The sequence below is a fragment of the Macrobrachium nipponense genome, chromosome 2 (assembly GCF_015104395.2).
Source record: "Macrobrachium nipponense isolate FS-2020 chromosome 2, ASM1510439v2, whole genome shotgun sequence".
In the NCBI taxonomy this organism is placed as follows: domain Eukaryota; kingdom Metazoa; phylum Arthropoda; class Malacostraca; order Decapoda; family Palaemonidae; genus Macrobrachium; species Macrobrachium nipponense.
In genome coordinates this window covers 113,227,419-113,242,982 of record NC_087201.1, presented here as the reverse complement: position 1 = coordinate 113,242,982, position 15,564 = coordinate 113,227,419, and the positions used below count along the sequence as shown (strand labels likewise).

Below are 15,564 nucleotides of genomic sequence, written 5' to 3'. Positions count from 1 at the left end.
AGATGTATGTATGTCTATTATATAATTATATATATATATAATATCTATATATATATATATATATATATATATATATATATATATATTGTGTGTGTGTGTATTTGAAAGTTTGTCAAAAGGACTCCGATGCTAGATTTTGGAAAATGTGATGAAGGGGCATATCTGATTCATATCTGTATGACAATGATGAATTCCTGTATCGGATGAAGACTTGACTTAAGTGGTTTAGAAATCAGACTTTACAGAACTTGTTAGAATTGGATTGCTACAGCGGTTTCAAGAACTTCATTGGGTACATCAGACCAAGATTTTTCAAAGGTTAATTCCTCTCCGAATAAGACGTGATCTGTGGATTTCTGTTACATATTTTTAAGAATTTGGCAAGGAGGTTTCTAACTTCAAGTTATCATCAATATGACAAGTTGTATTTCCATATTTTACGAACTTAGGAGAAAGGAAAACTTTTGTCGAGGATATGACAGAATTTTAAGAACTTGAAAAAGGAGGATTCCAGAATAAGACTTTCAGAAAGTGGGCGAAGGGAGATTCTTGCTTCAAATAATCATGAACTTCGCGTAAACAAACGTTCTTCGTCGATTGGACGGTCTGTAACAATAAGATTATAAGACTGGAGCACTGGCTCCCACAGTAGATATAGTAGATCCTATCAACAAGCCTCTTAATAGTTTTATCAAGGAGCGACCGTCCATAAGATGCATATGCACAAACTGAAATGGTAGTGATATATATTCATTGAAAATCTAAAAGAAAGAAAATCTAAATCTTACAAAAAACAAAAACGACATACATTCAAGTTTATTTCGTTACAAGTGCATCTCCTACTCTAATTTGATTCATACTTGTCTGTTTGATGATCCTTGAAAGAGTAGACGTCGGCCTAAGATGAAAAATATGTGCTTTATTAACAATTATATCATAAATGTTGCCGACAGCCCCTCTACAAGAACTACACAACAAGGAATTGAGTCGATTTAGTTTCATTTTTCTTTCGTAAGACGGAGACGAAAGCCATGGAGAGCCTCTCGCTCGCCCTTTATAAAAGATGAATACATTTGTATGAAAAAAACAAGTGTACAGTATATACAGGAGTGACGTCAGTGGAATACAGAGCCATCATATGGAAGGACGCGACTTTCGAGTGTAGTTTTTGGGGAATTCGTCGTCTGCCATCGTGCAAGTTGGAGCCTGAGGATGAAAACAAAAATAAATTATTACTTAGGGAAGATCATGGACATCCGTTGCAGGGAAATGATCGTGGCAATTTTGACAAACTAAATATTGTGGCATTTAAAGAAATGACCAGTTTTCCCCTTACAAAACACGTACACATGCATAATTTATACATACTAGAGTTTAAAAAACCCGTAAATGGTCAAACAGTCTATTTTATCTGGATTCTTGAAAACATACCACCTGGTAATGAGAGGCTACACAAAAACAGGCTGTTGACTGAGACAACTTTAAGAGGAAAAATCAATATATCTCGATTCTCACTGAATCAGGCCTAAACGCAGTCTATCTAGAAGCAGATTTACATTTTATGTTCTCTAAGAATAGACGACGTTAATAGACCGCAGGTGTGAAAGCCTCATGTTCTATATCTCTTTAAATGATTTATTGTTTTTTATTCAATGACTCTGTTAGTCTTAAAATCAGAAGAATTCTGTTTCTGTGTTATTTTTAAAATATATTTTCTCTTAAGTAATAATGTTCGTCTTTCATTTTGCACGGCGGCATCAAGTTTCAGTTTCACTTGTGAACCATTGTCGGTCCTTGGTATAAACAAAATTTCTCAGTCGATTCCAGGTGCCTGATTGGAAATGCAGCGTTGATAATAATAATGACAAGTGAGTTTTATAAGAACGAAATGAGTAGAGTATATAGGTGTGAAAATGATTGGAAAAATGGAATAATATTAGAGAAGTTAAAGGAGTACATGGGCTGAAATATTAGGAAGGTGGTCATAGAGCCAGCCCGGAGCGTTTGTGATTGTAGAAGGGTGGGAAGAGGAAGCAAAAGAAGTGAGTGGTCGCATGAGGAATGGAAAGGTTTAATAAAGGAAAGAGAAATTATTTAAGGTACAGTTGCAAGACAAAGTGAGAAGAAAATATGTGGGAGTACAAGATGTTGGTCAAGTAGAAGGTAAGACAGGAAAAAGCTATGTAATAGAAACAAAGTGTGATGCTACCTCCAGCTTACTAAGGACGCGTGCAAGAGTTGCCCCTCACGCATAAGTTGTAAACATTATATTCCTAACTGAACATGAAGTGGTTTTCGTAATTAATACTCATACTAACAGCAAGGATCAAATAAAAAGGAAACAAATTAAACATTTATAATGGAACATAAACATAGCCTAATTCACTACACCAAATTAATTAAAACGTGCTAAATTCTACAGTCAAATTGTCTTGCTTCACCAACGAAATTAAAATACGCTGTATCATTAGAAATAATTTTTCTGTACTGTTTAACATGCATATTATCTATTTTTTACAGTGCCCTTTTCAAACCTCCTTAGGGTCTTTCGTAGACCTTTCCTACCCCCCAATAAGAACAAACAAAGTAGTTTGTAGACTTACTCCCTATATATAGTTAAAATAAGTTCGACACAATTACAAATGTAAAAATTTTAATTAGTAAATGGATCTTGGGTGAAAAGAGCAAATAGGTATATACTCGGGTTAGTGACAATTTGATAATGCTGTGGAAATGGCACGCGAGGATGTACGTACTGTAAAGAATGGGGTTAAAGACTCGAAAGAGACCAGCAGGTGATGGGAATACAAGGAGGTTTGACTAATGAGGGAAAGTTTCTAATGGAATGGATTAAATGGACAACAGTTCCCTTGTGTCAAGGTAGTAAGGGAGACCAAGAAAGATAGATGCATGACGTTACTTAACATGCCAGGGAAGGCGTGTGGTAGAATTTTCAGTGAGAAAATAGAATTGTTAGGAAAAGAACAATGGGAGTTTGAACAAGGAAAAGGGTATATGGATCAAGTGTTTATTTTAAAATTGAGAGAAAATTCTGAGAAATAAAGAGGTAAGCAATATGCGGCATTATGGACTTGAAAAAAATTGAAGATAGAATTTATAAAGAGGCAATTTGCAGTGTGTTGATGTATAATATAAAATATTTTTTTTATGAAGGAAGTGAAGCAAGTGCTAAAATCTGTGCATGTTAGAGTGATTTGCATGGTGTAAAATTGGGGTGGTGACTAAGTTAAGTTTTCTTTTTTATTTTTTAATATCTTTATGGATGGATTGGTGCAGTGATCCAGAGAACAGAAATGTCATGAATGAAACGTGAAATGGTTTATGTTTACATAGGATGCAGTAAAGACTGCACCGTAGAAAATACTTTTCTAATGTTTACAAGAGGAGAAATTGTGGGTAAATGTGTAAATGTAAGGAAGAGGAAGGATATTGGAATCCAGGAAGATGAGCAATGAATGGATGGTAGAACTTTGCTGTGATTTGTAAGTAAAATTTTTTTCTGTGAACTCTATGAAGGCAGGCTTATCAAGTTGGTTAAATCTCATAGTTTGGTTTACACTTCACGTCTGCATGCACAGCATTGTTTCACATGTGGCAGAGTAAGAACCATAAAACCAATGAAAGTTATTTTATATATAGTATAACCACAATGCTGTCCACTTGCTATCTGTCACAATCCAGTGCCAGTGGTACAATAACACCTAACTTGATACAATTGATATGTGGTATAAGTCTCGGTATTTTGAAAGGCTTTGGTCAGTGTGACCCTGATAACAAATGTTACTCTGACCAATCTGCCGGTTTATATCATCCAGTAGTTATATACCATGTGATGCAAAGTACTTCATAAGTGTTTTGATTTACCAGTTGTTGATTAATGTATGTTAGTAAATGCTTATGTATTGAGTGTAATTCATAGATATTGTCTGTTGTAAACGCATGTGCATGTGTCGCACTGTTCGCATGCTGCACATGCGCATGAGTGTTCTTTGTACTCCTCTTGGCACGAATTGCATGCCCTGCACAGCCTCCCTGTAAATAAATACTTGTTGCTGTATGCAATAAAGAAAACTACAACTCAAGATATCATTTCTCCAATCCTGCAATCCTCTGTCTTCAATACAAGACATCACCACCTATTACCATGGCGCAGTGATGAAACTATCCAGCATTTTCGGGGAACACCGAAATCCACTTTATAATAAAAACTGTAGTCATTCTTTCTCATCTTTCTCCTCTTCCTTTAAACTGTGTATGCCACAGCAGAAAACTGTTCATAATAGCTTCAGCTTCACATAAAGATGAGCCTGTGGATATGCAACATGACCAGGACCCTGAGGACTGCCAGTTGCCTTCACACCCAGTTTCACCAACAGGACATGGCAACAGGGGTGTTACCTTGCACCTAACCCCTAACAAGGACACTTCATGCCCTTCCTGCACAAGGAAGCACAGCTGGGTAGAAAAGTGCCCAGCCACCGACAGTGTATGTGGAAACTATGGCTGTGAATGACACTGGCACAGGACCACAAAGTGCCCTGCCAACAAGGCCACATGCAGACACTGTGGCCAAATGGGTCACTATGTCAAATGCTGCCAACAGCAGATGAGTGGCAAAGCTGGGCAACTCGCCTAATTCCACGCCCCCTTCTAGTAAGCACCCAGCTGTACAAGGTCAAGACCCTCCCCACAACAACTTACTCCTCACTGTAACCCATATCCATCACCCTCGCCTACAGTGGTGAAACATCTAAGATTATGATTCATTGATGGGTCCCCAGCACTCGGAACTACTTCACATTCCAGGACTGAGCTACAGACTTCTGCCACGTGAGTGACCCTCACGGCATTCAGATGCCACTCCTATGCTATGCACTCCGCAAGGAGTTGACCATCATCCCGCCAGGCTTTTCACGGCCCATCTACAGGTCACCCACGTTAACTGATGTAAGGAACTACCCCCCCCATGCCAACATGACCCTGCCAAGGCCCAAGGGTATTTCTTACTAACCTTCCAGGAGATGAGCCATTGGATTGGTGCCACCCTCTTGTCATTGTCCCTAAGGCCGGCCAAGGGAGTTCGCATCACTGTGGATCTCACCAAGCTGAATGCACAAGTCTCCTGTCCAGCCCACCCTTTGGCCACACTCTTGGGTGCTGTCTGCGATGTCAACTCCATCACCAAGTTCTTTACCATGATGGACACTCTACACAGCTACTGACAGAAGGAGCTGCCACCTCACCACTTTTATTACGCCTTATGGACGTTTCCAGCATTGCTGGGGACCTATGGGCTTTGCTGCCACTGGCGATGCCTTTTGTTACTGTGGCGACCTAGTTCTATAAGGCATGAAGAAGTGCATCAAGGTTGTTGTTGACATTCTTATCTTCAGAAATGACCTACTGACACATTACCACAGGATTCACGAAGTACTCGCCCGCTAACATAAAAATGGCATCACTCTTAACAGAGAAAAGTTCAAAGTAGCAGAGTCCGGAGTGAATTTCTGTGGCTTCAGCCTTTCTGAAAAAGGAATTGCTGCTGATCCAGGTCGAGTTGCTGCTCTGCAAGGTTTCCCTACACTGTCCAACCTGATGGACCTACATTCCTTCATGGTGTTGGTAAACTCGTCGGCGGAGTTTACCCCAAATATCGCCCTGACTGCACAGCTCATGAGCCCCAAGCATTCTTTTCTTTGGGCACCGGACCACAACTAGACCTTCAAATATGTGAAGCAAGTGTAATGATGGAAATCCTCATTTACAATTTATGACAGTACCCAGGAAATTGGTGGACTGGAAAACCAAATTGGTTTTCAACTTATCAAGATGTTAACCATTCATTGTCTATGATCAAGTGTACGTACGTAAGTGTGTAACTGTAACCAACCCAAGTGCGTAGCAGTGTCAAGTACCTGTTCCAGCTAAGAATAGGCCCAGAATTATATTAGCCTAGGCCTATGAGGTACCTTTATATTAGTTCATGGGTTAGTAATATAATTTCTTGAGTTTTTAACCCATACCACTGGAGCTGATTAACAGCCTCTCCTATGGCTTGGCCCGAAGGGGGAGGATTAGATATTTTTACGTGACTAGGAATCAATTGACTACCTAGCAACGGGACCTACAGCTTATTGTGGGATCCGAACCACATTATATCGAGAAAGGAATTTCTATCACCAGAAATAAGTTTCCTCTGGTCCCAGGCGTTGGCCGAGCCCAGAATCGAACTCGGACCACCGGATTAGCATCCGAGCACGATGTCCCACGGTCGGCCAACGTGGGGACTAGTTCATGGGTTAAATTAAGTATAGGCTAGTCTGAGTTAATTGTCCTAAAATGTATGGTGGCCTCCAAATGTTTAAGTCAGGACAATTGACACATCAATACTGTATGCAAATGCAGTATGATAAATACATAAGTAATAATAGGAATATTATCATTAGTATTCATACATTACACAAGCACTTTCAAGCCCGCCTGTTCTTGCATCCTTTAACCCAACTCTGCCAACCATCTCCAGACTGATTCATCTTGCCTCTATTGGGTAGGCTACTCCATCTGGAACCATGGCTCTGGAGATCTGTGAGTAGTCCAGTGTGGATTCCGCTTTATTGCAGACTTTGAGGTAAGGTATGAGATGATTGAGCTGGAGATGCTTGTGGTATCTTGGGGCCCCTACTAAGTGTTGCCTATACCTCAAAGCCTTCACCCTGCAAACTGACTGTTGCCCACTGGTGCCCATCATCAACTGTTACATGCTGGACGTCGTTGAAAACCCACAGCTCCAGCAAATGAAGGAGAGCATGTCACAGTACCAATTTAGTGCAGTGTGGCATGCAGGCAAGACTGTGTATCCCAAATGCACTCTCCCATGTACCAGTCAGCTACCCCACCTCTGAAGATATGATTGTCTGTGCTGCTAAGGTAACTTCACATGTCAGGTTTGTCATCAACGCTGCAACGGCTTCCCAGAATGAGTATGCTCCAACCAGGCTGACCCCACCTACGTTTGCCTTCCTGACTGCATCAGTTCCTTGTTCCCCACAAATCGGTATGACCTACACTCATCCTTATTACCACACTGGAAGCTGTGAGAACCTTCTCTACTGACAGCAACCTTGTGCTTTATGGGGCAAGAACACTGGTTCCTGCAGCTCCACGTTGCCACACACTCGCCAGACTCCATGACAGCCACCGAGGTGTCGAGGCTACCGAATGTCGGGCCTGACAAACCACCTTCTGGCCTGGGATAGACTTGGACATTGCCAACACCATCACTGCCTGTGAGCCTTGCCAGATCCTCCTTCCCAGGCATCAGCAGGAGCCTCTCCACAACTATGACCACACATCGAGGCCCTTCAATTCAGTATCGGTGGACTTCCTAGATAGCGGGGACGTCCTTTCTTGTGATAGCCAACTGCCTCTCCAGCTGGCCTGTGGTTGTCCCTTGCAAGGGCGAGACTATTGCCCCCTTGACCATAAGGCACTTCTACTGCTTCTTTGGAGAGGTAGTGTTCCCTTGCTCCTATGCAATGATGGAGAATCTCAGTTTGCCAGCAAAGAATCTGCTGATTTCTCAGAGTGTTAGGGTGTGCAACACTTAACCTTGATGCTACACCACACGCAGTCATATGGACATGCCAAGGCTGCTGTCAAGGCTGTCAAGCACTCAAACCTCAAAACCGCCCCCACAAGAAACCTTGACTGTGAGGCCTGTGATCAGGGCCTCCTCGAGTTTTGAAACAAGCCCAACCACTCTGGTAGCTCTCCTGCCCAGGTACTGTACGGTCACCCTCAGCATGTGTGCGCCTGCCCAACCTCAGTCGTTTACGGAAGATTGGCAAGAAAAGGCAGACGACTGACTGCCGAGTTGCTAGGAGAGCTGCCTTAGGGGCAGCCCAAGTATGACGCCCACGCCTGCTCCCTGCCCAGGCTGAATGTGGACCAATACATCCACCTCCAGGACCCAACATTCTACCAATGTGACAAGCTTGGGATTGTCATGGGTGGCGTGATCATGCCAGTACGAGATCTGCCTGCCAAGTGGTCAAGTGCCAAGTCAGAACCATCACCACCTATATCCAGTGCCCAACTCTCTCCTAGTGGTCCCTAGCCCAGACATGGGAAAGTTGTCAATTCCCTCCCAAGCCCTTGCAGTCTCCAAGATTAAATAGGCCTACATAATGTAAGAAGCCCACATGTGTCACTTGCGCAGTTTTCTTCGTACATTCATACTAGATAAATTCACTATATGTAACTTGTTTAGTACCTTCAAAATACCTCTCTGAATGCAAAAGGGGAAAGCGAGATGTAGATTAATGTATATATTACTAGATGCATATGTATTCCATGTAATACATAAATATTGTCTGTTGTAAACACATGAGCCTGCGTTGCGCTATCCACACACTGCACCTTTGCACGAGTAATCTTCCTGCTCCTCTTAGTGCGAAATGCACACCTTGCAGAGCCTCTGTAAATATTTACCTGTTGCTCTACTGAATAAAGAAACCTATGACTCGGGATATCATTTCTTCAATCCTGCAATCTTCTGTCTTCTGATACAAGACATTGCCACCTATCACCACCAGTAAGCTCTCAAGAAAGTATTGATAATTTTTTGGAGATATTGCATTGTGCATATGGCTCCCTCATGAAAGGAAACAGAACCCAAGCAAAATATTGGAACTCATTTTGTTCAGCTTATTTAATAAATTCATGAGAATTCCAAAGAAATTCTATCCAAGTAGTTACTTGATAAGGTTCAAATACATATTAAATGGTTGTTGAATTAAAGCCATTTAACTGCCGTCAGCAGGGCATATATTTTTCGTTACATCTTTTTGTGATAGAGAGAGAGAGAGAGAGAGAGAGAGAGAGAGAGAGAGAGAGAGAGAATCTTCCTTTTCTGGTAGAGGAGGGTGCTTGGCCAGGTAAAGCGCACTAATACAGGTGTGGTTTACCTGAGGGTTTACGTGTCTGTCCCATGATAGTGAATGAAACAGGTTCCTGTGGCGCCATTTACGACACCTGATAGTCTCTCCTTATTTTCCTCTTACTCCCTACTCCCTGTCTCTCTCCACTCCCAACCCGTTTCGTTGACTGCAGTGCTAGAGGGCGATGAAGATGACACAGCCGTGATTTCAGGCAATAAAATAATGGAGCATATGCCCATCCGTTATGGGAAAATTCAATTTTAGATTTTTTGTAATGGCAATGTGTTTTTTGTCAAGTAGCAAATGCAAACCTTTATTCGTAAGAAATGTCACTTATTATAATAAGGGCAATAACATGAAAATAATTCGTTAAAGGGAAGATGAAAACTCCATTTCTGTATCAACACGAGAGTGAACACTATATATATATATATATAGGATGGATAGATAGATAAACAGATATAGATACACGATATAGATAGATAAATAGGTAGATTGTTGTTTTCCGATCACTCGGCAGTTCAAATGCCACTGGTGACGAGGCACTGATCACTTCATCATTCCCCTATATTCTATTCTATCTTGGCTTTTATGTTATTCACGAAGTATAGTGTTGAATTTTAAACAAAATTTGAGCCAATTTGTGTGTATGTAATGTATATATATATATATATATATATATATATATAATATATATCTATGGTATGTATATGTATATATTATATATATATTATCTATATATATATATAATATATATTATATATATATAATTATATATATATATATATATATATATATATATATAATTATGTATATATATATCTATATATATATTATATATATATATATATATGTGTGTGTACATACATACACACGTACATACATACATAAAACCAAATGAAGGCGAGAAAAGTAATTGAAAGAAGTAACGGTAGGAGCTGAAGAATCTTCCTCACTTGATACTAATTTAACTAATTCCTACACAATTGAAATAACAAAAGGATAAGAGAAGCATATGCGAAGGATTACGAATAAGCTGATAAATGTATTCATGATATTTCCAAAAATAACAACTTGACATTATTCCTCCCATTGCCATTCACTGCTATTTTAAGGTTACTGCCACGTCTGACACGGGCAGCTCTGTATAAATACTTACATACAAGAGAAGGCACGATTTATTGCTTAACTCGGATAGAGTTTCAAGGGATTAGTTACCGCTGCCAGGGGGATACGGCTACCCTATTTGTTCAGTCTGCCTGATGGAAAGGTTTCTCCAAAACGTAGAGTTGCATGTTACAGATACATCCAATGAAACTGTTATTCCTTGAAATGGTACAGATGATGAACATTTAAACTTGGCAACTCTGGAGCAGATTACAGGGAGACGCACATTTCCATGATGTTTAAACGAGCAGTTTAATCCGTCTGATTCGAGTTGAAATTTGAACTGGAGGAAACAGTTCAAAGTTCTTGAAGGATAGTCTCATATTTTACTGGTTAAATTGGATTGGAAAAGTAGTTTTTAAAGGGAGAGAAGGAAGTAAGTGTAGAAAAGAAGAAATGAGAGAGGTACACCATTTTTTTTATATAAATTTCATCACGTCTGTAGAAGATTTTACTGTATATATAATAAGCTCACAGAGTTATAACATATCATGCGATCTTTCCTTATAGCCTGATACCGTCAGTTGACCTTGTGGTTTAAGCATCTTTAAATGTGTTTCTTTAGAGAAATTGATTTGTTTGCGTATGTTTTTTTTATCCTTTATAGCTTAACTGTAACTATATGCTAAGGCAAGTTATTGGTGCAAACGTGGATATGATTTTATCTTGAGTAATTTTATCTCTGCGATGATGGTCATTCGTGTATCATCGAATGATACTTCAATGTATTCTCTCGCTTTCTCTCCCTGGCATGGCATGGTGTGTGCGTGTGTGTGTGTGTGTGGCATATACGTCTGTGTATATATGTGTATGTTATCTATGTTTATCATATGAAAATTATAATGTAATATGATGTACCTGATAGTTAGAATAGAGAATTAAAACTCTGTTCTCAAGTAGAATTTGTAGGTGTGCGGGTGAATTGCAAGTGTACGATGCCACAGTGGAAAAAAAAAAAAAAGATTTCTCCCGGTCGGAAGTTAGTGTTACCTAAATCCCTTTCTGCTGTTTTGCTTCAAGTATACGTCCATCGAAAGCTTTCTTGTAAAATCTACTATTAGTGGGGTTCGTAAAGCTGTGTGCTCGCCACTTGGTATACACGAGTTCAAATCCTTGGTTGAGAGCTAAATTTAATTTTTTGTCTTTTAATTGATATCTCCAATGTTCCTATATATCATGAGAGCAATTCATAACTATGCCTAAATACCAGCATGTTTGACAAGTGAGATATATTGTTTATTTATGTATACTAATAATCATTATGACACCGTATTCATGTATGTTTTCATATACATACCAGAGCTCGTATGTATAGGTCCTGTTTTTCTGAACCACATGACAGCAGAAACCGGTAACATATTCTAGGCATGAAAAATCAAACAGGGTAAACGAGTGGGATTCTAACCTCCCTGGCAAGTGTGTCGACGCCCTCCAATATTGTCTTGGGCGGGTGAGCTCTGCGACGGTCCATCCTCTCCAGGAATCTCTCGAACTGCTGACGGAGGTCGTGCTCGGACTTGGTGGCCGCTGCTGCACTTTCTTCGGTTACCTCGCCAGTACCCACCTCGTTCTCCTCGTCCACTTCCTGGGGCAGAAATGTTGCTATTTAAGTGTTGTAAGTGATGAATGTATGTTAGGGAACTTAGTAATGCTAGATCATTTGAGGAGCTTACGTTGACAACTCTGAAACTCAGGATATGTTGCAGGAATGCAGTGATAATGGATGTCTTTATTATCATTATTTTGTTATGAATTCTGTGTGCTAGGAGTGATAGTAGCAGCAGTGTTGTTGAAAATAGTGAGATTCACTCTAAATCTGTATCAGTAATAATCAATAATAATAGTAATAAAAAAAAGTTCTACCTGAATATTTTCAATAAGGATTGTGAATAATTTCCTGCTAAATCAGCGGTTTTCAACCTGGGGTACGCCAAGGGTCGGTCATGGGGTACGCGCGCCCCTTGGGTCTCGAATGAATGTGCATGCCAAACTTCGATGTGCTTCAGCAAAAACTGCTCCTCGGTCAACTAGGATAGTTAATGGAAATCAGTTTCAGCCATTTCATTCACTCCCTTTGCAGCTGATGTGATTTTGCTTTTGCAGCTCAGTACTGTAACCTTGAAAATTTACTGCATAGCCAGAGGTAAATAATTATAAGAAATTGCCTTTTTTATGAAATTCTTTATTTACAATATTATTGGTTATGTCTGGAGAGTTATGTGCTTACTTTCCCCTCTAAATATACACGGTGGAATGTTTTTCTGAGTTTGTTTTGTTTTCCACGTTATACATAGTAAATGGGGTACATTACTGACATTACAAACGCCCGAAAGGGTACGAGGGGAGAAAAAGGTTGAAAACCCGTGAGCTAAATTATCACTTCCAGGGAAGACGATCTAACACTTGATCAAATTGTGTCCAACCGAATTGAAATATAAGGTTTCCTCCCCATTATCTTATCCGTAAATCCAAGCAAGAGAAGACTCATAAATTTGCTTGTTGAAAAGCAGATTAATCCAATACACTCTTATAAGTTGGCTGGTGTTATTTTTGTTTGATTGACCACAAGGAAATTGTCACTTTGTATGAAGCCCAGTATCCCATCGTGATGACCATATTTTCGAAATTCTTTAAACGCGATACGTAATACATACGTACATTCATATGTGAACATGAATGTAGTATATATACTCGTAACACTAAGTCATGAGAGCTGATATCTATCTTATGATAATAAATTCCGAGTGGATCTGATCTTTTGTCCTCCTCGGGTGACAGCTGGGGACACACCCACCCGCCCCATGCAAACTGGTATGTCCATCCCAGGTGGGGGCTGGGTAGGTGGGGTAACGGGAGTGTAGGGGGAAACATCCACCCTCATGCAAACCTGTTTGTCCGCCCCAGGTGAGGCTGGGTAAGTAGGCGATCGGGAGGGTAGGGGAGACATCAGTCCCGGGTTCCAGCACGCGCCAAGAAGCTCGGGTAATATATGTATAATGCAATATTAGTTAAGCCATATACACTGAAGACGTTCAGATGGCTAACATAAGCAGAAACAACTAGTTACATTCACAACGTGTACCATAAGTGCGTGTAATTTATGTATAACAGTACACGCGCGCACATATATCACACGTAACAACCACAATGCCGTCTTAACTTCTCGAATTCGTCAAACATTTTTTGGATACACTTGTCACTACAAAGCATTAGATCCAAATACAATAATATGAAGCATTTCTGATCTCAGTTGGAGGATTCAAACCATCGTCAGAACAACGTCATGTTGCTGTCCTAACCATACCTATCTGATAAAAAGTGACCTGTTATATAAGTATATACACATACGAGGTAGAGCGAATTAGATATTAAAGGACATTTGTAGCTCGAATGATTTATATGAATCACGGTGATGTGATAAATTTTCATACATATGCATATATATATGGAAAATTTAAACGCAAATCAAGGGGTAATTTTTGTCAGGAAGATTTTGCCTAGTGGGTGATTGAGTAAATGTATATTGTCCAGAAATGGAATAGTGTGCATGTAAAAGATTTTTGACGGACGCTGTTTTTGTTTGTCTAGGTTTATAGGAAGAGGAAAGTTATAATGGATGATTTGAATGTAAAAGTTAACAATGAAATGGTGACATATCTGTTTGGTAGGGAGTACCTGATGTGAATGGGAATGGAGAGAGCATTATGAATATTTGCATTGAAAAGGGCTTTATTGTTGGACATCCTTGGTCTAAAAATTATTTATAATTAAATATGCAAAAGCAAGAGAATAAAGAGGAAACAAATTTGTTAGAGTATTGGTTGATACAGAGTAGCTGAAGAAATTGACAGTTTTCATGGTTTAAAGGGAAAGGGCTGGATGCATAGCTATTAGATCATTCATCTGACTGAAGCAAGATGTTGTTGTTGTTGGAGATTAAGCCAGCCTTGTGCTGGCACGGGCTCTTGCTCCTAGAGCAGCCCGTAACGTAAAAGCAAGAAACTTGTTATAACTAGAAAGGAAAACACTGAATCTGGAAATATATATATCACTACAAGTGAGATTGATAAATGGCGAGAAAATGAACGAAAATAGTTAAAATTAAAGCTAATTTGATCTGAGAAATTGGCGAGTATGCAAATTTCATCATTTGGGTAGTGATCCAGCAGGGCTACTAGTGTGAACAAGTGAAGGAGGTATTGAAGTAGTTCACCTTGGGATAGTTATAGGAGAGGTTAGTGACTAAAGAAGTTTAGGAAAAAGTGAGGGAGATGATAGTGTGAGATTGTGAAATATTTAGAGTGAATGTAAGCATGAGCACAGAGATGTGTTAGATATAGAGGAATCTTTTTTTACTAAGTGGATTTGGAAATTAGATTACGCTGGCAATAAGATGCATTCGGAAGAAAATTGGTTAGTGTTGGAAAGAGAAATTTACTGATACAGAGGTTAAATGTATTTCCATCGATTTGTCGTGGAAGTGATTTGAGAATTTGAAGAAGGCTTTTTCAAGGTTAAAGACTGGAAGGATAAATAAGGGGATCGGTTGGATTAAAGAGTGATTGTTGCATAGCAGCTCTGAGCTGGGAGTGTAACTGGGAAAGGCCTTACAAAAAGTTTTTGAGGTGGAGGTTTTCGAGTGCCGAAGGTGGAATACGCAAAGGAATTTTTGAGCCAAGTATATTTTCATTGAAGTGAAATGTGTTGGTTGAAAAATCAAAGGGAAAAGGTGGAAACTGGTGGGGTAATGACGACTGCAAAGATGAGAAAGGCAGAGATTCAGCGGTGATGCAAACCAGTTAGCCCAAATGAGAAGTACTTTATTAGTGGTTTTGTCACGCATGAATAATGGATGAAAAGTTGCGGGAAAGAGTATATATAACGGAGGCCTATAACGATCCTTCTGTCTAGGATTATGAAACAGTCGACACCAGAAAAGTTTTTTGCTTGAGTGTTTTACCTCTTGTTCAGTAGTAAAGGATACTCCCTGGAGTTTCTCCTTGTGTGAGGGTAGTTGATTGCTCCACCTCCTCCCCAAATTCCCACACAATTACGCTCAAATATGTTGACCGTCAAGTCATGCCTTATGACGCCATGGACGTGAAAACGCGGATGTTTGCAGAGACGGCCTGTGTAAGACGAAGTTCACCGTAGTATGATTACCCTCAAGTTATATTAGAATAGTTAATTAAAAGCGAAATTGACGATTTAACGAAGTATTCGTATTTTTTCATGCTAAAAACCTACATCTATTGTGTCTGTATTCCCCAATTGATTAATTGGTACCCCTTAACCATGACCCATCATTTGCGCCATGCCATTCATATTCCTCACTTGATTTAAATGTCGATCAAGAATCAGTCGATGGTTGGGATGTCGATCAAGAATCAGTCGATGGTTTGGGTGTTCAGAAACATCAAGAAAACCAAGATCGTAG

At 39.8% G+C, this 15,564-nt stretch overlaps 1 protein-coding gene across 2 annotated transcripts in view; it reads right to left on the bottom strand.

Moving 5' to 3' along the window:
* Positions 1-244: 244 nt before the first annotated feature.
* LOC135220916 (uncharacterized) overlaps positions 245-15,564 on the bottom strand; it is a 181,051-nt gene continuing 165,731 nt past the window's right edge. For both annotated transcript variants that reach the window (XM_064258549.1, XM_064258550.1), the window contains exons 3-4: positions 11,533-11,712; positions 245-1,206 (exon numbers count right to left, since the gene is read on the bottom strand). In XM_064258549.1, coding sequence (XP_064114619.1) covers positions 1,135-1,206; positions 11,533-11,712 — 252 coding nt within the window. In that variant the 3' untranslated portion in view covers positions 245-1,134. The remainder of the gene's footprint in view (positions 1,207-11,532; positions 11,713-15,564) is intronic.